The sequence below is a fragment of the Pholcus phalangioides genome, unplaced genomic scaffold, assembly GCF_987345545.1.
Source record: "Pholcus phalangioides strain wild (caught in Gottingen) unplaced genomic scaffold, Ppha-v1.0 ptg000011l_1, whole genome shotgun sequence".
Lineage (NCBI taxonomy): Eukaryota > Metazoa > Arthropoda > Arachnida > Araneae > Pholcidae > Pholcus > Pholcus phalangioides.
This window is the reverse complement of record NW_028301604.1, coordinates 29,113,313-29,140,606: the sequence shown is the minus strand read 5'-3', so window position 1 is coordinate 29,140,606 and position 27,294 is coordinate 29,113,313. Positions and strand designations below refer to the sequence as shown.

At 35.8% G+C, this 27,294-nt stretch overlaps 1 protein-coding gene across 18 annotated transcripts in view; it reads right to left on the bottom strand.

The window, feature by feature from the left end:
• Positions 1-27,294, bottom strand: part of LOC149080316 (palmitoyltransferase ZDHHC16-like) — a 210,098-nt gene that overhangs the window by 145,810 nt on the left and 36,994 nt on the right. For 17 of the 18 annotated variants that reach the window (XM_089239452.1, XM_089239444.1, XM_089239445.1 and 14 more), the window contains one exon: positions 8,456-8,647. In XM_089239452.1, the coding sequence (XP_089095578.1) occupies positions 8,456-8,647 (192 nt within the window). Of the gene's footprint in view, positions 1-8,455; positions 8,648-13,705; positions 13,789-27,294 lie in introns of those variants that run through there. The other variant, XM_089239455.1, reaches the window with a different exon arrangement.

Sequence of the window (27,294 nt, the reverse complement as noted above, 5' to 3'; positions counted from 1 at the left end):
GTTCTTCAGCAGCTGCTTTGCTGGTATTGCAATGTGCATCTTGATAAAAGTTGTACTATCCACACACTGATGATGTTGAAGTGCCGAAATGATGTGGTTACACAAAATGGTACTATCCTGTTGGCCAAGTACAGCATCATCTACTTGCATATTTCGCACTTTTTTTCTTTTGCCAAAGAAATTTTCATTGCTTCAGGATTATCCATGCAAATTTTCAAGTCATTCTGACCAGTAGTTCTTATTGTATAGTTTTGGAATCAAAACTTCAAATCATAATCACCCTGTGTATAGCTGATTATTTTTCGTAAATCTGTTACGACTATACAGTAGAACCTTGATTAACTGGGCTTAATGGTGAAAGTATAAAAAAAAATTATTGAACATCAAGACTGGGTTGATATACAGCATGAGATGTGCTACTTCTTATGGGAAAGAAAATGAAAATGCCTGTGAGGTAATGTAGCTACTAGTACACTGGTCTTTGTCCTTTAGGGACAGCTGGTGTCTTTATTGGATTATAGGACCACGCTGCCCCTAGCATGATGGTGTCATTACTGTTGCTACTTCTTTGTGAAGGAAAACAACAAAAATAAAAAAAAACCCTGTGAGATAATGCACCACTATACTTAGATGTGTAATGCAATGCTTATTCATGAATTTGCTAAAGATAGAGCATCAGAATTTAGCTGAAAGTTATAAAATGTAATAAGAGTGAGAAATTTTGGCTTCTGCATATCACTTTAAATAACTAAAATACTTTATATGAAAAAAATATATACATTCAGGCCACTTTTGTGAGACTTTTTGGAAAAAACCACTTATACCACCTTATACCACTTAAAGATATACCATCAGAATGTCCCAAGAATGTAAAATGTGGTAATAATGAAAAATTTTGGCTAATAATGAACCAATATGATATTTTTCGAAGAAAGAAATTATATTTAGGCCACTTTTATTTGATTTTTGAAAAAAAAAACCATTTGGTTAAAATCAAGGTTTAAACCATGGTTTTTAAACCACATTGGTTTAAACCAAACAACCCTGGTTTGTTTATCAATAAATAAATAATTATTTGGAACACAGTGTCTAACCATGTTTGATCACTCACAAAAGAGTGTTTCTTTGCAAGAGTGGGGGAAGAATGCATTGTAGAGAGTCCATTTAACCTATTGATGCCCAGCAGGGTATGAAAAAATTGATTTTTAAAAAAAATCAAAAAATCAGATTTTTTTGATTAAAATTGACTGCTTATTAATTAAAACAAATCTTGTTAATCGTTAAGAATGCATATTTTCGAATCACCTAAAATCACTCGCACATTAATGAATAAACAACAAATAAACAATAAGCAAAAAATATGAACACCAAAAATCTGTTTATGTAGCATGAAAGGTCATTGAGCACAAATTAACTTCATGGATTATTTTTTTTTTTTGTAGAGAAAAGTGTTTTTATTCATGAACCCTCTACCGCCATTAAAATCAATGAGTGGTGGTATTTCAGTATCACACATCTAGTGCAGACATGTCAATCCACTCGATGTATAACCAAAAGGGACATTCATCAACTAAATAAAGTAAACTCTATTAGCAAGATTATTTATTTGACAATGAATGGATGAGTTTCCGACTTGTATGATGTTGCTTAATAGTTTACGCATGTTTATTTTTTCACAGATTTAATGAGTCGTGGTAAAAAAATGAGCAAACTCAAAATTTTAAATGAAAAGTAAAGTTGAAAGCCTAATGATATCTATGTTGGTACAACATCTTTATTTATACTTTATTATTTTGAATCAACAATTAGAGCAAGGCTTTATACAGAAAATTATTCCTCTGTTTTTTAATCATGGGAACCCTAGTGCCACATTGCAATGCATTGAAAATATTGCAGTTTAGCTCCCTATATTTTCCTGCTATGTTTCCCATGCACAAAATCTAGAAATAAAGCAGCTTTTTTTCTGTACTGTATCTAGGGATTAAGTTCAAGTCTATATTTACTCCAACAAAGATCTTCTATAGTTCTTTTAATCACAAACTTTATCACACATCAGTTAACATGCAAACCATACCAGGTTACATTTACTTCAATATCATTGAATTTATGCAAAGAAAAAACAAAATTTAAATTTTGCGATTTAAATCAATGGTTTTTTTAAAAAAAATCAAGTGATTTAAATCAAGCTGATTTAAATTGGCATACCCTGATGCCCAGTGTCCCTATTTGTCTTCAAATCATAGACAGAGATACAAGGGGTCATGGGAAGATTATGCTTTTTCCCCCACCCACACATAGATAAATTTGATTGAGCCAAGTTATTTGTGCAAAGGTAAATGTGGTATATCTGGTGGTTATGCATATATATAACACATCCAATTTATCACATTTACCATAATATATACTGTAGAGGGGCTGTAGATAGACCCATATATATACTAGCATCATTGTGACCCTACCCTCAGTTTTTCAAATCTATTTCCGCCTATATGAGAACTAGTGTTTTTCTGCTGGATCACCTAAAATGCAACTGGTTATTCCCTGGGATCACAGAAGAACCAAGATTAAACCAAATAACAAGATGATTGTTAGACATGCCAAAGAAATTTTCATCACTACAAGCATGCATCTTAGAAACTGTAATCAACTAATCTTTTTATAATAATCATTTTGGTAAACAATTAATGAATTACAGTATATTAAATTTATCCCGGCGGTGACCTATCAGTTAGTAATTCTTCGGAATATGGACTGGGTCTCCGTTTCCGTCAGTAAGTATATTTAATGATCAATTTTGAAGGAACGATAAGTTTTTGATAAATTCCGATAATTTAGCAATTTCTGATAATTAATTTAAAGACCAGTCAAATATATCAGCAAACCAACTTGGTTTGAGAATCCCATCAGTCTTTCACAACAGTTTAAATGGGCATTAGGTTGTGGCGCTACTTGTCTTGTACAATTTTTATGCCACTCACTAGCTAGGCATTATCTAATGTGTTCTTGTATTGGAGTTCAGTCTGGCTCCAACTGTCGACCGAACATGTCGTAAAAATCTCTCTCTCTCTCTCTTCTATTAAATAACTAAAAAAAGAAAGGAGTCATGACTGTATGTTTCCGAAATAACAACCAGACACATCCACCAGCACTAGCGTCACCATAGAATTTGTGACCCGCGTAAAGCAGATGTTTGACAGCCACGAACGCGCAGACGAAACTACTCTTTCTCGCTTCCTAATATGTGACTTGCTGCATTTTTTTTCCCGTGTGTGGTGCGTTTGCTGACTGATTGAGGGAGCATCTCCTCAATTCTCTTCCTGGATTGTGCTGAACTTTTTTTGGATATGCCGAATGCTACCGAAGAAACAGGTATGTCTTCTGAATTAGAACTTTCGCGTGCCTTCGATTTGGAAATCCGATCTCGATCTTTGGTTTCTTCAGATTGAATCGAACTTTAAAATAGCTGGAATTACTGGTCCTAAAATGCAATTTCACTGTGTTGTGACAGCTCTCGATGTTGAAGTGTTGTCATATGTTAGCGAGTTGATCAGATCTCCTGTTACAGATGATTCTTACAACCAGTTAAAAACACGCATTTGTGAACAGTTTTCACTGTCGGAAACTTCCCGCTTACGAGTTCTACTCCAAGAGCTGACTCTTGGGGATAAGCGACCTTCTCAGTTGTTGCACGAGATGCATACATTAGCTGACAAGAAAATTTCAGATGAAGTGCTTAAAACCCTTTGGTTACAACGTTTGCCTATCCATACACAGCAGATACTTTCTGTTAGTAAGAATACATTGCCGGATTTAGCAGAAATTGCAGATAAAATTACCGAAGTAACTGGGCACACACCGACTATTTCTGAGGTCAGCCGTAAAGAAACCATCAGCTTGCAATCACTTCAAAGTAAAATTTCGACTTTGACCATTGCTGTTGACCGCTTATCCCGCTATAGAGAGAAAAATTTTAGCAAGAATGGAAGAGCTAGTTCAAATTCTCGGTCTAAAGAGAGGTCTAGTAGTAATGGTGCACCCAAACGTAAACCTTATTGTTGGTACCATTTCAAATTCGGTCGAAAAGCATCAAAATGCATTAAACCCTGTGATTGGTCGGAAAACGAACTGGCCCATCTGTTTTGGCGCCAGCAGGTGATGGCCGGCGTTTAGTTCGCCTTTTTGTTCATGATCGAAAATCCGGTACTGGTTTTTTAGTGGACACAGGCGCTAGCATTTCGGTTTTCCCACGAGATACACAGGTACATAAAGCAGCAAATACAAACTTTTTGCTATACGCAGCTAACGATACTAAAATTTCTACGTATGGTTGCAAATCTTTATCAGTGGATTTAGGGTTACGCAGACTGTTTAGATGGTCCTTCGTTAAAGCTGATGTTAATCGCCCGATATTAGGTACTGATTTTTTAGAACATTATGGTCTATTAGTTGACGTAAAAAAAACTCGTTTGATTGACAGTTTGACTTCACTTTCAATCAAATGCAGCAATGCTAGTTGCACTACATTAGGCTTAAAGACCATTTGTGGAGATTCGCCCTACTTGAAAATTTTATCTAAATTTCCTAATCTAACGAATCCTTCTATGCTTGGGGCTACTTCTAAAAAACACTGCGTTACACATTGCATTTCTACTAAAGGTTCTCCTGTCTTTACCAAAGCCTGCAGACTTTCTCCATAAAAACTTGCTATTGCAAAGCGTGAAGTTCAATCGCTAATGGATCAGGGCATACTGAGACCTTCAAAAAGTCCATGGGCAAGCCCGATACACATTGTTCCTAAACGTAATGGAGAATACCGTTTATGTGGGGATTACAGAAAACTTAATTCTATAACGTGTCCAGACAGATATCCTATACCACATGTTCATGATTTCAGTTACGGTCTGCAGGGAAAAAACATTTTTTCTAAATTGGACTTGGTTAAGGCTTATCATCAGATACCTTTAGATCCCGAGTCTGTTGAAAAAACTGCCATTATTACCCCATTCAGACTTTATGAGTACTTATATATGTGTTTTGGATTGTCTAATGCGGCACAATCATTTCAATGGTTCATAGATATTGTCTTAAGAGACTTGAACTGTTATGCATATTTAGATGACGTACTAGTTGCATCAGCAACAGAAGAATAACATCTTAGAGATCTAGAATTAGTTTTTGAACGTTTAAACAGTTTTGGTATAATTCTTAATCCTGATAAATGCATATTAGGGAAATCTGAGATAGAGTTCTTAGGATTTTTGGTTAACAGCAACGGCATTTCTCCTTTGCCTGAAAAAGTTGACGTTCTTCGTAACTATCCGCAACCAAAAACGGTTGATGAATTTCGAAGATTTCTAGCCATTCTCAACTTTTACTACCGTTTCTTAAAAAAAGCAGCATCTGACTAGACTCCCTTACACGATTTGTGCAAAGGAAAGAAGAAAAAAGACAAATCTCTCATAGCTTGGTCGGGGGAAACTATTGCTGCTTTCGAAACGTGTAAACATGCTATTACTAACGCCACGCTTTTGGCTCATCCTAAACATGATGCTCATCTTTCGTTGACAGTTGACGCATCGGATTTCACTGTCGGAGCTGTTTTACAACAACTTTCCGATGGTGTCGTCGAACCACTCTCATTTTTTTCTCGAAAGTTAACAACAACTGAAAAGAACTATAGTACTTATGATCGCGAGTTGCTGGCGATTTATAGTTCTATTAAACATTTCAGACACATGTTAGAAGGCAGACCATTTACGATCCACAGTGATCATAGGCCTCTAACTTATGTTTTTCACAAAGTTAATGATAACAGCTCTCCCAGACAACGTCGTCATTTAGAGTATATATCACAATTTTCTACGGACATTCGTTACATTCAGGGTGAGCAAAATGTTGTAGCGGATGCTTTTTCCAGATTATCCGAAATTAATTTACCTGACTCTATTGATTATGCAGCTATTGCTACTTCACAGAGTACAGACGCTGCTGAATTGTGGCGATACTTGTCTTGTACAATTTTTATATTTTTATTATATTTTTTATGCCACTCACTAGCTAGGCATTATCTAGTGTGTTCTTGTATTGGAGTTCAGTCTGGCTCCAACTATCGACCGAACATGTCGTAAAAATCTCTCTCTCTCTCTCTTCTATTAAATAACTAAAAAAAGAAAGGAGTCATGACTGTATGTTTCCGAAATAACAACCAGACACATCCACCAGCACTAGCGTCACCACAAGGTGATAAATTTGGTTCACATTAGAAACAGGAAGAAAACTTTCAACAGCAAAAGCAATATTGAAATACGATTCTGAGAGATTTCAATTCAACACAGAGTATGGTTTGTTGATGTATTTAAACAACCCTCTGCATTTATCAAGAAAATTAGATTATACTAATTCAAGTGTAATGCGTTGAAAACATTGGACTCTGCCACGAAGCTGGGCTGGATAACAGGATAAGTCCAGAGGCAAAGTTCTGGTGTTCATCATGTATTAAAAACATAGAAAGTAACTAAAATTGCTTTAAATATTGTTCCAAATACTCAAATTTCCCCTAAAAAATTTAATAAGTTTTTATAAGAAAATTTTATTTCATTCCATTAATTGCAAAATTATCCCAAATAATTAATGCTGGGAATATTTCTATGAGAAAATAAGTATGCAACAGTAAGTTACTTTAGTTACAACTAATTAACTGCACCCATTACCAGGCAATATTTACGGGTTGAAGCATTCATTGGGGGATAAAACTCTTGCCCCTCCTCATACAGGCTTACTTTGGCCTGTACTGGTGTGGAACCTTCAATGGAAAGAGAACTAATTTCTACAGATCAATGCATTATTTGTTAATTATAATTATATAAACAAATGTATTTCAACTTTAATAATAGTTCTTTATGCCTTAGGTAAAAGGCAATCTGTTCATTTTTGTCAATATTGGGATAATGCTATTAATTTGCAGTACTTTCATTACATTACACAAAGATGTTTTATTTATTACACACTAAGTTCTATTTCAATAAATATCAGAGATAAACACTTTATAAAACAAGCGAGCTCCATAGAGAGACATACTAAATAACACTTTTAATGGCTGTCCAGTAAAATTTCCCTTTTGTGACATGGCGCCCTTTATCTCCAGTATGCAGAATTAATAATAATTTTTTATGAGTACTTTATTTTGATTACTAATTTAACTATATTTTTTGTTTTATTAAATTGCTTATATGTTTATAAGAACTGAATCCAGGGATCGGCACACTTTCATTCCAGCTTTCCTGGGAATTTGGGCCAGAGAGAGGTGCAGTGTGTGTGGTAATATGCTTGTTCTTCCACCATGAAGGTTACCAACAGGGTCCATAAGTTCGATTAGGGGTGGAACATAGAAAACATGTTCTTTACCTATTGAGCCTGGGGCGACCACCGATAGAATGGCCCCTTCATTTCCCATCCTACTTCATCTGTAGTAAACTGCAGTATGGTGATATGACCGGAGTTGATGTGTGGTAAAGTAGCTTTTCTGGGATGAAAAGAAACCATAGTGAGGACAGTAAGTATGCGGCTTTGCAAAATATTTCAGTCTTGCAGCTAGATATTGTACATTTTAGCGTGGGTAGATGACAACCCTGAACAGGGATTTGCTTTAAATAAAGACTTCAGAAGCCAGTTTTGGTTTAGAAATAAACTCTTCAATAAATCAGATAAAAATATTAATCGATTCTCACCTCCAGTATTAAGCAGTGTTACCATCACCTCTTGGGAGCAGTCACTTCAAAAATGTTACCATTTGATCACCTTTTATATATTTGCAAAGCTGCACCTTTTCATCTATTATTTTCTAAACCCTTTAAGCAGGATCGATGCGATATCTCACCTCCTTAAAAGTGTCTTATTTTAGCTTTGACAAGCCCAAACATTTTGTAAAGTTGATTTCTCTCAATAGAACACTTTTCCATCCACCCCTTCATTTGCACCTGGTTAAAGTCGGAAGAAAGCCTACTTTATTTAAAAAATTATGACATTTTTAATGGGGTTTAGTGATGTTTGCTGAGCCGCTTAAATGATTAAAAAAATTTTTTCTTCTAAGCCAGTTTTCCCAAACTTTTTGTTCTATCACCTCCTTCTTCAGAAATTTTCTCATCTTCCCCAAGTTAACTCACCCATCTTCAAGTTAACTCATAGGATCCTGTTATGTCCATAACTTCTACCGCCTCCTAGACTATTTAAACCCCCCCCCCCAGGGGCAATATTGCCCACTTTGAGAAGCACTGTCCTAAGCAATAACTGTCACTACACTTTTGCATCTATATATAATGAAAACAACATTTTGTGTAAACTTGAAGATCTAAAAGAAATCAGCTTACCAACGTCATGTGACATCAGAAACATTTTAAACATCTGATATCTACTTATTGGAAATTTATAAAAAAAAATGGTTCACCTATGCCACTACCTGAGGAGGGTATCCTGGGAATGTGGTATACGCCATGTAATAGTGAAATATTATATTAATCAATATCCAATGACCAATTGTGATAGCCATAAAAGTAGGAAAAAGACCTTGCTTCCACCAATATGGCAAACCAATAGCATAAGCTATGATTATCATAGACATCATCAGAATCAGAACACTCATAACGCAAATCTAAAAAAAATGTAAGATCATTTAAGTAAAACATCAAAATTCATAAAATTAAAAAAAATTGTCTGAAAAGTTTCAATAACTTTTTGAAGAAATATTCATTGCTTACTTGAAATCTTTTAATTAAACACGAGAACCATACAAATCAAGCATTAGGTCAGTTAGGTATTAGTGTTTAATGTCACATGGACCTTAAATCAAACATTGAGTCAACTGTGAAATTCATGCATACAGGCAATTTACTACTCCTCAATGTTAAACAATAATTTTAGTTATGTAAACACTGAACGCTTCACAGCTAAGAAAAAATAAGTCACTTTAAGAATTGATCAATCTCAAAAAAGATAAATATGTAATTTTAAAAAATAAACATGAAATTTTTCAGCTATACACAATAGATGCAAGTATTGACCGAAAACAAAGATATCATTAGTGTATGTTACAATAAATGTGATAAATCTGATTATATGCATAATAGTCAGATTTTTATCAGCGGTTATGCATAATAATTGACCAGAATGGCCAGAGATTTTACAAAATCACCAACTTTATCCCATGTACTATAACACATACATTACGTTGATTGAATAAATTCAATTACATAAGATTGCACTGTGTGAGAATGAAAAATAAGCATAAAGTTGCTATATATTCTTATGTTGATAACCATTCTACAAGACTTTTACTTCAGTGACTTTAGCCAAACAAGTTCAATCGTGCATCACCCAAGTCCAGTTCGAGCAACTCAAATGTGCAGTATTTGTGATGTCTGAATTGATTTCGACCAGAAGAAAAATTTGTGTTTCTATTTCATGAATCTTGAACAGAGTTTTAGTTTTCAGATAGGTATTTAGTACCTGATTCACTATTTTCTTAATAGATGGTAATACAGGTCCTACATTGTTCCATTTAGTAGAGGATAAACCGAAAAAGTAGTGGTCAGTAATAAAACCACGCATTGGGATTGAGTGTTTCGCATAGTCGGATTTTTTAATTTCTCATTTTTTGCAAATGTTATGCCACAGTTTTTTGCGATGTCTGATTGTTGTATTGAATTTAGCATTAGTTTATACTATGTTTAGCTTCAAAATTTGGTTTATTTTGCTGCAGTTGAGTAAAGTATGACTGTAATCCATTAATTTTTTACAGGCATGTCAAAACAGTAAATATAGTGGTTATTGCATTTAAAACATTCACTGGCGATCATGTTAGGTTGTGTTGATAGCTAATGGGAGATTCATGCGCTGGCACGAAATCGGCAGTGAATGTGTTGAAAAACTTTTTTTTTTACAACACAACCATTTTTAACCTTTATATTGATACAAAAAACAAAATTAAGCAGGAAAAAAATCCATTTGTCATGAAATTTTCTGAACTATATGTCACTGCCAAGGGGTTAAAGCATTACTACTTGTTTTTTCAAAGACATTTCAATGAAATTTTTCAATTCTTCTTAGGTAACTGTAGAATACTTTCATTAATGTCTGTGTAGTCAAAATTCTTCACATATGTTCCATATGGGTTTAAATAAAGACTGTGAGATGGATCTGGATGCTCAATCAATTTGATGCCACTGGCTTCCAGACAAAGTTTAAGTGACTTTGATGTGTGAAAAAAAGCATTAACATAATTTAATATTCAGTCTCACAAAGTTATCAGAGAAGCAACTGGAAACACATTGTTCACCAGCATATCTTATCAGCAGATCAGTAGTTGAGTTCATTTATGTATGAAACTTATGCGAGTTATTCTTCCAGCTAAATTATAGATGCCCCTCAAAGGAATTGATGCATGTCAGAATGTGCTGTGTATGTGTCATGTCCTTAATGTGAAATTTGTTTCTGAAAAATCCCTCTAATGTGTTTAAAGAAGTGTTGCCATTTGTCTTCTGAACTTGGAAGCATCAACTTAGACAAGCTATTTTACCTGTTGTATAGTGCATCAATTTTTTAAATATTGTAGGCCTGATTGGTTCCTAAGAGAGACCATTTTTAATGGGAGGTGAGCTTGCATTTGCTTCTTGAAGTTAGGAAACCAACTGCTCTACTTGTCTCTATTAAAATATCATTTTTTCCCTCCCTTTTGTATTTTCTTTTAAATACTGTAAAATTTGCAATTAATTGTAAACCTTAACTTGTACAATTTTATTTTAATTAATCAGGGACAAAAAGAAATAATGTTATGTTACCATCAGTAAGGGTTTGAACATGAATCCTTGTAAGCATGTCACGATACCCACACAACTGCGTAGTAGCTTTTCTACCAGCTGCTTGTGGTTCAAGTCCTTACAGAATATGCACTTGAAACACAATTCTTCATATTTTCAGTATTATTTGTTTGCTTTACACAGCCAACTCTGAATTATAATTTTGAAGAAAAAGGAAGATTCTGCTCATACACTGTATCGGTAATGTTAAAAGCAACACATCTAGCCAATTGTATCTCTTTTCTTTTTGTCCAAAAAGCTCATTAAAAGAAAAAAAATTGTATTCAAAATGACAATTTGGACAAGGCTCTGCAATGCTTTGGGTCTTTTTTGTAGCCGGTGGAACAACTTTCACAAGTTTTCAACATGCCACCAATGGACTCAATTACTCATCAAGATAGGCTGGTGGGCAATTTGTTGACAGTTGCTTCTCTTATAACTTCAAAAGACTGAATATTTGAACATGCTAATACTTTTGTTCATATTTTGAAGTCAACTAAACTTTGGTTGGAAGCAAATGAGGTCAAATCCATTGAATGACTATCTCAAAGATGTGATTTAAACTGCCATGAAGCATTTGTGGAAAATTTTGGCTGCAGAAAAATTAGGTATAGAAAATAGGTGACAATTGTAATATAAAAAAAAATGAATTGGAAATTACATGAAAATGTCTCGAAAAAAATTTCACAATGTTTCGAAGACCTTGCAGAATTTAGCTTACTCCAGATTGATTGGAATAAAAGGCTCCTAGTACAATGGTAATTGACATAAAAAAAATACACAGCAGCTTTATATTTATTTCCAGTTCCACAACATGCATGATATTTTACTTCCCCCCTTCCAAGACTATGTATATGTCTGTGTTGCTGTTTATATAAATCTTTGATAGTGACCCAAGAGATCTTAATGATCTCCAGGGTCAAGCCGCAAAACAATTTTCAGTGTTTGCAAATATATGCTATTGAAACTCAATTTTATAAAGATACAACTTGATCAAACAACATTACGGTTATCATTTTTTTGCACAATGTTTTTTCTTTTTTTAATACTTAAATGTGAAACAGAAGAGAGACAAAAACAAACTTTATTAAATGATTAAACTTGAAATACATTGGTGTTTCTTTAGCATTTGAATTTTCCTTATTTTCAACATTATTTTAAGGCATTTATGTAACTTATAAACAGTTTTTTGAAACGGGTTATGTTTTTTCAGATTTTATATCACTGAGTGTGCTATAAGAGAGAGATTTAGATGCTAGATATAAGAATTGTTTCTAAATTAGTGTCTTCTTAGGTTTTATCATCTTATTCCATGTTGTCTTGTTTTTATGAAAGTGTATTTTTCAATGTGAACAATATTGGTTTTTTTCCAAACAATTTGATATGTTTATGCATGTTAAATCTATAATTGGCATTGTAATCAACATTTGAAAAACAAGAGACAGACAAAATTTTATTGTGAGGCTGTGAGCCTATTACAATTTTGTGCCATTGAATATATATATATTATACACTGAAGAATGAGTGAGACAATATATCAATTTGAGATAGGAGAGAAGAAAAAAAGGGGGGAAGGATTGCACTTTGAGTTAAATACATTTGTGGTACATACAGTACAAACAATACATTGAATAAAATAAGAAAAAAATGTATACACATAGAAATATTTAAAAAAACCACATGGAATAGGAGCATTAGAAGAAATATACTTCAAATAGAAAAATATATACAATATGAATCAAAGAGTGCATCAAAATATATTTATGCCTAGGCTTCACTTGCATATTCGCTTTCCACGAGAACAAAAATTTTGTCTTTGAGCAGCTACAATGAAATTGAAAATTGAATGATTGTTTGAGATAGTTTTGAGAGACCATTTTCAAATCAAAATGACTTATGAGGTTACACAGATATTTCCGTCTATATGAGCAATAAATTGAGCAATTGAAAAAAACATGGTGCCAGGTTTTGAGTTCGCTCAGATCACACATATTGCTGAAATAATGGAGAGATATTGTAAAAATTTTGACGGGAAAAAAATGTAATTATGTTTCATTCTAAGTTGTGAAAAAGGACTCTTTTCACTATGATATCGATTTTTGATGTCAAGTAATTCTCAACAAATATGTGCGATTTGAGAAACTTATAATGAGGCTGATTATTACTATTTTCCATAGCACTCAGATCGATTCTGCAACATATGTTTGCAGAATCTATGGTAGAAACTTAACAGCTGTGTTGGGATCTTGAGCAAACCACACAAACCCATAACCAGATTTTTCAAATAACAGTTGACGTCAGCAGCCTAATTAAATTTTGATTCAGTGGTCGAGCTGCTGTAAATATGATTTCCTACTATAAGTCTAGAGTCCGGCATTTTGAGAATACGTATCCAGAATTTAACAATCACAGGGACACCGGAAGTCAAAAATGATTGGTGTTGCTCGAAGAGTGATTGCTTTGCAAAATAATAAAAAATTTCGGATAGAATATAATAACTATATGGAGACCATACGTCCCACTTTCAAGTAGGATGTACCGTAATACTCCAAGCGGATGTGTGGGACCAGTTAGAATATGAATTCATTCTATAGCCATTGAATCAACACTGGAAGAATCTGCAAAATATAATATATTCTCAGCAACAAGTTGATCAGGTATCTAATTGCAGATCTGTTATGTATTATATTTATTTTGCTCATGTATTGTAAGTTCAAATTGGATTCTGTGTATGCAATGTTTGGCAGAGATAGATTGTATTTTTATTTCAACAACACCTGTCACACACCCCTAAGGGCAGTTATGGTATGGGCCATTTTTTCTAGCATGGCCCAGGTTTCTTCGATCACCTGTACCTTTGTTGAGACAGAGCGGTGGGCCATGATCTGTTCAGGAGGAGGAGGTAATGGCCATTTAATCATCAATTCTTCCAAAATTTAAACCCTCATGCTGAAATAGGTAATCTGAAATAGAGTAATTGCAGTATGCATTTTATAACTTTTTTTCCTATCAATTCAAATAAATTGTATGTTCATTAAATTTGACACATCCTTCAAACTTTAAATTGAAAACTATCACTATAGAATAATATTGCGGGTCATTTGAGTATACTGTAAAATTGAGCACAATCGACATTTTGAATTGCTAATTTATCATGTTATGTACTTGGCTATCTATGAGGGTGAACCCCAATTTTAGTAGTATCAAAATATATATTGAGGTACCTGAGGCCTTTTAAGAGCTTCATGAGACATTTTCAAGGCGGTTTCCTATCTGGGACTGGACTTACCGACTTACAGCTTACATACGTCTCGGAAATCTTTGCACCAGGTCTGATAATAATGAGATCCTCTTATGCACCTGAGGTCCCTGAGTCGTGCCTGGGTGGGCCATGTGTAAAGACGACACTGAAGTCAGGGCCAGAAATAGAGGGGAGCAAGGGGCAATTGCCTTGGGCTGCAAATTTAGGAGGCACCAGTTTCAGGGGGGAATAAAGAACATTTTAAAATTATTGAATTTTAAAGTTGTGGGAGCCGTAAAACTCTTAGTTACGACCCTGATGAAAGTAGCCCCTATGCTAGTCATTCTCAAAGTGTGCGTCGTAGCTTTCTGGAACGTTGCGACAAGTTGGTTTATTGATGTGTGCCCATTCAAGACTTTGAAGTGGTCCTTTTTAAATTATTCTAAGTGAGTCAAGCATGAAACATGAAAGACAAGGGAGCTGTGTGTGGGAAAAGTTTGAGAAATGTCACCTAAGCTCACAAAACTACTTATTATGTGGTTATTTAGGGGGGGGGGAGCAAGTGAACTAACAGATATGGGAAAAAAGGTTAATAAACGCACTGCTATACACAGGGCTGCCTTTATCAGACATGGAGCCTGGTGTGAAAATTATTTCGGGGCTCTTTAGCCCCGATTTTATACATTTTGGGGGTATGGGGGAAATCAGGCATTCAAAGATTCATGCGTTATCACAGAATATGAATACAGGAATACTGAAAAAATATGGAAACACTTAAATTTTAACTTAACACTAAAATTTATTAAAATTTTGAATCAATGAAAATTTAATTAACGGTATTATTGAATAAAACTGGTATTGATTGAAATTCAAAATTGATGAAAGGGAAAAATCTCAGAATTGATGAAAATTTTAGAATCAAATCAGTAAAAATACAGGCACCTTGTTTACTACAAAAAAATACGCAGTTGATCCCGCTTATAACATTCCCACTTAGAAAGTGTTTTCCCGCTTATTACGATTTATTTTCATGGTTTCAATCCTAACTAATTCTCAAAAGCATTTCCCTTTTACAGCGTTTTCCCACTTACATTTTTCATGACGGTTTTTCGAAAACGTCATAAGCGGGATAAAGAGTATATATATATATATTTGATGCATGCACTGTAAATATTTTTTCACTTCTATTATAGTAAGTGTGGAATCACCTGAATCACGGGTCCCAGTGTGATCGCACCTGTCGCACACCCTCTAAGGGCGGCTCTGGATGTACACACACATTATGTAGTACTGTACATATAGTGTAACCCAGTGATTTCCAAACATTTTCGGTTCATGGTGCCATTTGTATTAGAGCTGAAAAATTTTGATTATTTTTTTTCATCCTCAGTCCAGCCTAACAGAAAAAGAACTATAATACTTTCTTTGTGGCTTGCACCAGGCCTGCGCTACACTGAGACATTTTCTTTTTTGGCCACCCAGTCACTATATATGAACTTCTTGTTTCAACAACTAGAAACGGATGCCGTAACTAATTAAAAACTCTTGTTCCTTGACTCTAGATTTGTCAATACTGGGTTTTATTTCTGCATTAGCCATCACCACACACACAGGTCTGGGAATTTATTCTATTTCTCTCTTATTTTTTTCCGGTCTGCGAATATTTTCACCGGTCCACAGACGTGAGAAAATTTAAGAAATCTGTTGTACAGTTTACCATAACAAATTTTTTAATAAATCATACTATTGAATTACTGAATGGATACAATGCCATGGTACCGGAACACAAATTGGAAACCACTTGTACAGCAAATCTAAGCCTTTTGTTCTCTGCGAAACAAGAAAATATATCTTTGAAGAGCAGTGGCTCTTACCCTTTTTGTCCATCCCGCACTCCAAGTGCAGGACGGAACCACCCACCTTCCTGCACTTCCTTGAATAATCAATTTTCTATTCGCTATTTTTTTCTTCAACAAATTACATTAATTATCTGTATTTAATGAATTTTTATAAACTCTTTTACTTATTATTCAATTTCTTTTTTTTTTTGGCGACTATTAACATTTATTTGTGGTTTTTTTTCAATAAATTCAAAAACTAAACTAAAAAAGTTACTTTTTTGGCATTTTTCGAAATTTGGGAAATGGTTTCAATGAGTTGTTCTTCACTTATTGATTCCAGCCGGTACAAAACTATACAGGGTGTCCTTTTAGTCCTATCTCAGCCCTTATCTCATTAAGCACTCATCATAAAGAAATGGTTCCAATTTTAAAAATGCTCAAAATATATTGAAAAAAAAAAATCACCCTGTACCAATTTTCAGAGTGAAATTAAGAACCACTACTGTAGAGTTATTAGCGTTATACTGGGAGGCAGTTTACTTAGACTAAAGCCATTTCTAAACAAGATTTGAAAAAAATATCATGGAAGAGGGACTTATCTGAGAGTATCAAGTATCATTGTCATGAGGTATCACAAAAAAATATTGTTGGTATGAAACAGTATCTCTGGGTATGAGAGACAGAATACACTATTACAAAGGTAATAATTACTATACAGAAAGTAGTTAAGATAAAAGGCAACGCACTGAACTATAAAATCTGCTCCCCTTCATCAAGAATCCATATGCAATATCTTTGAGAAAACATTTTTTTTTTCTTTTCTCCTCAGAGTGAGAACTTCCCATAATAACCAATAATAAATACTGATGGCGAATATGTATATATCATATGGTCAAGAAAAACAAACATATCTTAAGCAAAGGCAAGTAAAAATATGATTGCCTTTTCTAACTTCACTAGGCTAAAATTCATCGCAAATGTGGGAACATGGGTTTAACAAGCAATTTCTGAACTGGTTTTTTTTTCGCCATATGGTCACCACTGAATTCGGAGGCTGATGGAATAAAAACGTCTTTGGAAAACTGTCCTGGAGCGAGGTCTATCCCGTCTTTCTTTTTAATTGCTTAGTTTTGGAGAACAGTCTTTAGCTGTGACATTTCTAGGGTTCACAATGATGGATGAGTAATAAAAGAGAGGGCATATGTGTGTGTTCAGAGTACAACAATTTCGTTTTTGTTCCCTCATTATATTTTTTACAAAGAGATTTGACATCTCTTCCCAACAATCTGGTCCTTTCGTGTACAGCCCAATCTGTGTTTTGAATTACTGTAGGTTGGACGACTGGACAATGGCCATTCCAAAGTACCACTAGTTGCGATTGCCATGACTGGAAGACAACGTCAGGTTTTGTCTAGCTCTAGTTTGAATTAATGAAAACACTCTACTTCAAAAAGAATTTGAGCAACAGTGGTTTCAGGAAATGGAAAGAAGATACAAAACTACAATGCAAAGTGGGGGGTGTCATCCCTGCTCATAAAAACGCACTAGGGATAAAGAGGGAGACAAGCAGACACTTTGTGTGGCCGTTTTTGAATAGTAATGGTGGGCAAGATTTGCATTGAGAAACTCTTGTCTTTTTGCGGGCCAGTAGACCAGCCAAAAGTAGCGGGTTTTTTACTGTTGTAAGTATGTTTTTCAGGGGGCAAAACTAATGCCAAATAAATTAGGATCCATATTTAGAATTATAAAAATTTTTTAGTCATATTTGGAAGGGCACTTTAAATTAGAAATTACCTATTGGCTGAATTTGAATGGTGTTGCTCAGCCAGGGGTGTCGGATGTATTTTCAACCCGTGGGTGCTCACACCGGTGTACGGGGGGGGGGGGTCCCCTTCTCTGAAGGAAATAAAAAATTGAAAATGTGTTTGTAAAAAACATATTTTGATTTTTTCCTGTTTATATTTTTGTAGAAACACTATAATAGCGGTTCTCAACCAGTGCTCCGCGGAGCCCTTATGGTTCCACGTGCACTTCTTGGGAGCTCGCAGTTGCTCCAGGGCAATAAAATAAATCAGTGAATCTGATAAATACAAAGAGGCTTGTGTGCGGTGCTTCGTCATGGAAATAATGTACTATAAAGAGTTCGCGTCACAAAAAAGTTGAGAGCCGCTGCTGTATATTTTGGGCAGGGTGAACCAAGAGAAAATTTTCATCCATGCGAAACATTGGTTCAGCGTCCCTTTGGCGCATCAGTTAAGAGACTCCGAAAATTCTCAAATGTTTTCTCAGCTAGATAAAATGTATAGTTTTATCGTATATTTGTTTTCCGTATATTTATATTTCATATATTTGCCGCACCACAGTCATTTTCTGCACACGAGGGCTAATTAGACCAGGACCTACAATTTATTGCCGATTCGAATGGCAGCCTTTTTTATACTCACCGAGAGGCTGGTGCACTAACCTCTTGGTGTGGGACTTCCCCAGTGGAAATCTTTTTCTGTGGTCATGTGGTCGTTTCTGTTGTTCCCCGTGTCAGGAATGTTTCTGACAAGAACGAATTGGGTATCGAACTCGTGACACCTCTAAAGATACTTATATGGTAATTTAGGGAAGTTACCTCGCCCAATCTAACATAAATTACTTTTTGCCGAGAATCATCAGTCCAATATAATTTTAAAGATGAAGTTTCAGTCGAAATATTTTTTTCTTTTAAAAATACGAAAGATGTCTGGGAGATTAGCCTAGGTAAGTTTTCTTTCTTTCTCTTTTTGGTTTTTTGTTTAGTCATAACGAGCACACTGTCATTCGTCTGTCAGTGACATTTTCGAGTGGGGTGGTTCAAATGGTGATTGCTATGCCTGGAAGGCAACGGCAGGTTTTGTTTGGTATGCTGGCAAGTTCCGCCAAATAAAAGACAACATGCACAGATGATAGTGGGGTGGGAAGAAGCACTGAGAAAATAGCTAACTATATGTTTGACCATGAAAGAACAAAACATAACAAAACATTTCCCATTGGGATTAGGAATTTTGTCTGTGTCTTTTTTCCACAAACATCAAAATGGAAAGTCAATGTGAATAGAAGAACGACGAGATTTCTATTGGTTTGAGGAAGGGGTACTTCTGTATTCCACGGACCCTTTGTGGTGGTCGCAGATACCCCATTATAGGATAATATTCAGTATATAATAAAAGAAAAGAGTAAATTGCTTTTATATATATATATATATATATATATATTCTCATGGAGAGGCTACGATTTTTAGATACTCGCTCTATATATATATATATATATAGAGCGAGTATCTAAAAATCGTAGCCTCTCCACGAGAAGGAGAGGGGCTAACAGGGCTCCAGCCCTGAGAGAGTTCCTATTTTCGTATTTTTTTATACTACAAATTTGTTTTAGAGCTTCTCGTGTAAAAACTTGGGCTTGGGCCGTCATTTTAACTTTTTCTGGGAAGGGGGGGGGGCAAAGCACATGTACTCAATGTAGGTATATATACGGGGTGATTATAAAAAAACTATCCCGACATATGGGCCCCTAACTATCATACCATTCACAGAAACTGAATGAAATTTTGGCATAAGGTATTTTGAGGTATGCACTCAAGAATGATATGGAAAATAACAGTGCCACTCTAACAGTTACGGTTACAGTGAGAAAATTTCGAAAATATCAAATGGCAACACCAAGTTTTTTGTATTGGAATGCGAACTCCATACAGAAAAACACTAAATAGCGTTGGAATGGCACCTGTAGCACGAAAATCCTCGGAGCAAGGCAAGGAAAAAGTAAAAAGGACTTTGCCGTGCACCAGAGCATTAATGTTCGTTTCATTCGTCACACCGTTTCTTTGGCTGAGATCCCAGCCTGATTAGTCCTCTACAAGGTCATGTGGAAAATTTGTGAAACACAATAAAATGCTTTATTTTATGCTGCTTCTCTGTCCTTATTGGTTGTCCTCACTTGTAGCCTATCTACCGCCCGTGATTTTCATGCTACAGTTGCCGTTCGAACGCTATTTAGGGTTTTTCACAATGGAGATCACATTCCAATACAAAAAACTTGGTGTTGCCATTTGATATTTTCCAAATTTTTTCACTGTAACCGTAACTGTTAGAGTGACACTGTTGTTTTCCATATCATTCTTGAGCGCATACATCAAAATACCTTATGCCAAAATTTCATTCAGTTTCTGTGAATGGTATGACAATTAGGGGCCCATATGTCGGGATAGTTTTTTTATAATCACCCTGTATATATTTATATATATATATATATGCCATTTTTAGTGTATTTTCAAAAGCCGGGGGTGGGGGGTGGCTTGGGCTCTTCGAAAAATGTCAGCCTGGGGACCCGGCTTCAGGACATGGGATGCTGAAAGTGCCTCCCCTTTTCAAGCAATTGCTATTCATGTACCCCCAAGTGGGTTTTCAGACCAGAATTTTTAAGGACATCTTTCAAATACATTTATCATGTGGGAAAAAAATTAGACCTTTGGCTGACTTTTTTTGGTTTCCAATGGCCGGGGGGGGGGGGGCATGTTTACATTAAAACCTTCAGGAAACTTCCCCTCGGTTGGAATGTACACCATTTATCATTCACTTTTTAATTATACCAGAAGAAAAAAAAAATCAAACGATTTGGTATTGTTAAGAAAACTATTGTATATTGGCTACAGCTCATTATCATAGATTTTTGACAGGGTCAAAATTTTTTCTCTTATCCTTTTTCTTTATACGCATCATTTCCTGGCTACATCTTTTTTTTTTTCATTCATGAATTTTAGAACATCAAATATCCTTATGTACACTAGCACCATTCCTTAAATACAGTGACAAACAAATTGATAATTACAGTTCTATTATCACGTTAAATATATTTCTACCAGGGGGCAGCTCGTCATGAAGGCGGCTAGAGCCATCAGTTTAATGCCCTGAAACGTCTAAATGATAATTCAATGTATTCGAGTGTGGATGACATAAAGCATGACAAATAAAAAAAAATTAAAAACACAAAAAATTTAGTTTTACTGCAGCGTATGAACAGCCAATCATTCATTGGTTACGCAAAACTGTTCCTGCATTGAATGAACAATGAATATTTGTACAAGGATGATGGCATTCTCCGCTACCATACGAAGGTTTTTTAACAACTGGCTGTTGCGAAGGTATATTTTGGAAAGAGAAAAAATTCAACTGCCCCTGCGGGGAATCGAACCCACGTCCTTTCACTTTCCAAGTGAACGTACTAGACTACAGAGGCACCGAATCTCTCAATCTTTCCTTGAAGCTCGTGTACACTGAAAGGGACCGTACATGGACGGCCAGACCAGACTCACGCCAAGCTCACTGTTGTGGCGTTCACCCGGAAAGTGAAAGGACGTGGGTTTGATTCCCCGCAGGGGCAGTTGAATTTTCTCTTTCCAAAATATATCTTCGCAACAGCCAGTTGTTAAAAAACCTTTGAATGAATATTTGATTCGGCAACCCCCATCCATCCTGAAATAAAATTTCCTGCCTGGAGCTGCCACTGAATTCTACCTCGGAAATACTGTATAGCGGCACCCTGCCTTGACCTATCTCATGGCACACCTCTTCAGGAATCACTGCTCTACTCGGCACTGTTTAATTTCGAAAGTCAAAAATACAGCTTCAAATGAAACCATGACTCCAGAAGCGCACACAGAGAAGGGACAAAGACGGCCCTTGCTCTTGCTCGGGTGATCAGAAATAGATGGTTCAAAAAATTCGAAGAAAAATATAATATTTTAACTAAATTCCTTCATCTTGAAATGCTAATTTTTTAACGTTAGTAACGCAAGATTTTCCGTAAGATACTCCCTGTATTTCCTCCCCTCCCCGCCATGGCCTCCCACATGCTGCCGCAGGACTCCCAGACCAGACTTTTCATGGGTCTCTGCAAAGAGAATTTGTTGTAAGGTGAAAAACTGGGCTTCTGGACTGGAGCAAAGCCTCCTAGATACTACTCTCTGGGAGGTTCTGGATTCTCTCTAGGCGGCTTTGGCTGAAGCCCTGTCAGTCCCGAATTCAGGGGAGTCATGATTCTTTTCACTCCAAAAGTAAATTCAAGTAATCAACTAAATTTCATGCTATTGCGATTCAGTTCTGAACATGTCAGACCAGACATGCCCGGGCTCTGTCTCCTCAGGGATATAAGCCCTTGACTGTGTGGACCATGCTGGGAAGTTTTGAGCATCTAGCAAGGATTTTTTTAACAAATATTTTTCTTGCGTAATACAAGCGAAAAGACTAACTACTATACTGACGCAGCGCTTGTTCCAAAAAATAGGAAGTTTAGTTTTTATTTTGCGCTAAACACTGTATTTACATTTGGGGGGGGGGGGTGGCATGAAAAATCCAGGTCTGGGATTCAGTGAAAGAAGCAAACCTGGAGCGGCTTGATACCAAGGTGTGGGGTCCCAGCATCAAGGGCAGCTCCTGACTAAACTATCAATAGTGTGAGACGTAGTTTTGGTTCTCTTCTGGCGTATAAGTTGTAAAATGACCCTGAGAACCCGCCGCTGTATTTTTGAACTCTAAACATGCTTAAAAAAATTATTTCTCTCCTACGAATCATTTACAGTTTGAATTTTATTGATACATAGGTGCTGGAACCTAGTGGCTGAGACCGTTTCAGATCCTTCCCCCAAATAAATTTTGTGAGGGGGCTGAGCGCCTACAATAATTAATGAATATAAAATGCAATGCAACGCAACGTTTGCACCTTCCCCAGTGTACGGGCTCGGGACCGGACGATTGGGAACTTCCACCCCCCCCCCCCTCCATGTTTTCTTCATGTTGGTGTCTCTGACTGACAAAATATTTTTTCCGAGTTTTTCTGCTAGAATTCTTCTCTTTTTTTATTTAGCACCAAAGCTGCCCCTGCCCAGCATGAAACCTTTTGCTATCTATTAATATAAAGTTTTTACATAGCAGTGGGTTTTCAAAGTGTGCCTCGAGGTTCCTAGGGGTGTCACTGCAAGTTTGCAACATTGATGCGAGTCAGTTCCGTGCTCTAATTTTTTTTTCTTTCTCTGAACTGTTCTGGAATGCCGCGGAGAAACGATGGCTAGGAAAAAGAGAGTTGACAAAACTTCGAGAACCCTTTGATACTGTATAAATGGAATTATTGCTTACCTACTTACTTCAAAAAGATGGTCCAAACACCCAGAAGAAGTCTTATCTTTAAGTTTAAAGGAAATGATTATAACAGTTTAAAGGAAATGAACGGCATGAATGTCGAAGCCACTCTGTCAAGATCACATAAGCAAATTACCCCATATATCTGCCGGTATCAGTCACAAACAAGGAGACAAATTTTTCTAAAAAAAAAAACCAGCATTCTCTTCGGGCATTCACTTGGTCCTCTGAAAACATGTGTCTGGATCTGATGAAAGAAGGTCAATGCAGAATTTCATTTATTGTAATAAAACACGCTTTTACCCTTGAGGCAAAAGAGGGACGCCTGCTGAGACACAATCTGAAAAAAAAGGATGTATGCTCTTTCTTTCTCTACGAAAATACCCTTCCTAGGTGCTTGACCATGCAATTAACTACTGGACACGTGTATAGATAAAACAAACCGACAAAATAAGCCTAGTATAGGGTGAAAAAAATATTTTTTTGTTAGTTTTTTTACGAAAGCAATCAGTAAATGGTTTCCGTTCTAAACTGTGGATGCTCAAGCAGCCATAGCACCCCGGGCTCCGATACCACTGCTAAAACATATGGTGTCTCCCATCCCTTAGGAAAAACCGGGAATCTTTTTTGACACAAGCAAAAATTGAGGGAAGAAGGGTGGGCCCTCTGTATCTTAATTTATCGGTGAATTTAAAGGCTATATCAGTTGTTTTGAAACCAGAGGCTCCAGCAAGATTAAAGATGCATTATGAGGGAAAAAATAGGCAGTTATTTTTTCTTTCCAATTTTTTTACACGTTCGATATTTGCGAAAAAAATGAAAAATTTATGTATGAGATTTTTATTTCTGAATCAATTCTGTGGGTGCTCTGCCCCATTCTACAAGAGAGTGTGGGTGCTCGAGCACCCACAGCACCCCCGGCTCCGACACCACTGTGCTCAGCAATACCATGCAAGTGATTGGTATTGCTCGAGCAAATATCTTCCAGCGTCCCTGAACAATCAACTTTATAAATGTAATAGATAAAGAAGTATATCTGAGTTCCAACAACAATATGTGATTTGGAGTATATTTTGACAAATAATTTTTCAATGGAAAAAGAGGAGCATTTGTCGAGTTAGTGAAGGTGATGCATTGACCGAATTGGTGAGCCATAGATCAAAACAGAAGTTACCATACCATTAAACAGTTTAAACCAGCTATAAGGTGAACTGTGTTTGCCTCCCAGAAGAATAGGCCATAATGCATGTATTGCAGATATACCCTTCGCTTGGAAATAATTTTTTGCCAAATACTACGTTCCAGAGGAAGAAAAGGGAATTTCAAGGTAAGTATAAGAATTAAGGTATCTAAGTTTTTATTTTGGTAAAAGAATGTATTGTTTTTGGACTCCCCCCCCCCCCCACCTTTATGGAAGACCAAGACGTTTGTTTTATTCACATTAACCGTTATAGTTCCCTACAAAAAATTGCTCTAGAATATCAATTTTTCTTCTTAAATTCATAGGGGAGTCTGCCAGTAATACTGCGTCATCTACGTACACCAAGATATTGAGTTGTGTTCCATCAGGGAAAGACAAATCTTTTATTTCCGCAGAATTTAAGCGAATTATGAGTCAAATGAGGTCATTCAAAAACAGAGAGAACAAAATGGGACTCAGAATTTTTCCCTGAAGAACACCAGAGTTAATTTCGAAAACCTCAGTACATTCTAATGAGCAGCGCACCCTTGCAGCGGCTTTTTTATTTTTGTCAGCGAGAATGGAAACAAATTTCGCACTATGATTAAAATCCTGGAGAACTGGCCAGAGAATTTGGTGGTGCACTGAATCAAATGCGCTCTTGAAGTCAATAAAGCTGAGAACAGTTTTCCTCTCTTTTGTTTTAATTTGTTTCGAATAAAGTAGTTCAAAATGAACACTTGACCCATGCAACCATATTCTTTTCTGAAATCTGCTTGTTCCTGGAGGAGAATGTCATATATGTTTAACCAGTTATAGAGTCTGGAGTTTAAAATTGATGTAAATATTTTTGTAATAACTGGTACGAGGGAAATTTCTCTAAAATTTTCTGGGTTATTATTAACATCACCCTTTTTTGTGTATTGGGAGATAATTATTTCAATTCAAGTTTCAGGTAGATTAATGGAGGTAAAGATTTTATTGAAGGTATCTGTAAGAGTAATCATGGAGGAATCTCCCAAAAATTTGTGTTTTAAGTAATCCCAACCTGCAGCTATACCACATTTTATAGTTTTTGAATACTGTTTACTTCATGAAAAATAATATCAGAATCCAAAATTGAGTTTCTCTCTCAATTGCATAACAAATATTATTTAATGGCGATTCCATTCATGTTGTATTACCATTCACTTTGTACGCAGTTGAAAAATAATTGAGCCATGTTGATATATTGATTTCAGAATGGAGGGATTTTCTCTCTCTCTTGTTGATTGATTGTACAATATATTGATTGTTGTTCAAGTGGAATTTGATAAAATCATATTGTATGATACATGGTAATTAGCTCAGCTGAATAAAGTCATTCTTTAGTTCTAACATTCTGTGGTGTTTGGTCAGAACGTAACTCCAAAATCACATTTTTGAGATATAAGCATTTTCATTGTCATTTTAAAATCAGAAATAAAACATACACACAAATGCAAATGAAAATATCATACATTAGCATGTTGTTTAGCCGTAAGCTCATATTTGTGTATTTATCTCACTTCTAATTAGTTATAATTAGCAAGACTTACTACTAGATCAAAAAGCCATTTTTTGGAGATATCATGTTCTGACCAAACACCACAGATATTTTTAAATAAAAATGAATTTCTTATGTGGAAGTTTTATTTTGGAGAATCTCTCGCAACCTCATGCGGGTTCGTGACTCACGCTTCGCGCACCACTGGTTTAGGTTCTTGAAATATGTCACTTTTTTTTATTGCATAAGTACCTATAAGCATTCCGTTGTAGTTTGTATTGTGTAAAATTATGATTATTATAGCACCTGCTCAAAATCCTCTGGTTGTTTTTCATATCTCCCTTCTAGAAGTCTGACACTCAACATCGAACCAACCAAAGCGTCCATTCTGTGTATTAAAGCCACTGATGACCTTGATTTTTTTATTAATCCATGATTTCTTGCGGTCTGCATCAGAAATGGAACGATTTATTCTGTGCCGATATCAGGATCAGCAGAGAATCCAGAGTCGATATTGTTCACGAATTTAGAGCCAGCTTCACTATTCCAAAGGGATTTTAAAAATCCGGTATTTATATTTGGTTTCTCAAAATACCGTATATACTCATGTATAAGCCGACCCCCTACTTCAGGACCACCAAAACCACAATAAATTTAAAATCTGTGTATAAGCCGACCCCAAAAAATCTGTGCGTTTTAGAGAAAAAAATTCTTACATTTTCATGAAAAATGAATAGCTTGTGGAAATTTACAATAGAGAATGATTCAAACTTTTAATTCATTCCTTCTGAATCTCCAAGCTAATCGTAATCCATCAGATCATCATCATAGGGGGTGCGGCATCTTTGTTTTTATCCTCATCTGTGCTGTTATCGTCATTGTTACCTTCAAAGAGGATATCTTCAATGCCATCCATAGAATTGCTGATGCAACACTTTTTGAAGGATCGGATGATAATTTCGGCGGAAACAGAATTCTACGCCTAATGTACCCATTGATACACTAGGCCAATGTCAGGTTTCTTCAAGGCACCACTTTTTTGTAGTTTCTTTATCATAAGAACTCATCCATTCGATCCACAAGTTCCTCAAATAGTCTTTGAGAGGCTTGTTGATGCTCACATCTAAAGGCTGCACAATCGATGTTAGCCCACCTGGTATCAAAGCCAATGATGTTCTCAATTTCTTTGCCTCGGCTTTGACATTATTGGTTCTGTGGGGTTTGAACATATCCCATACCAATAATGCCGGTTTCTCGAACACTGCTACAAAAATGACTACTGATTGCGGGGTCAATATTTTCTCATCAAAAACTGACCCGAGTATAAGTCGACCCTCCCCCCACACTTGAGGAACAAATTTTTCCACAAAAGAACTCAGCTTATACACGAGTATATATGGTAATTAGTATCCATTAAATATAAGGTTGCTATAATAGGGAAATGATCAGAACTGAGTTTCGGGATAACTCAAATTCAACTGTTTGATG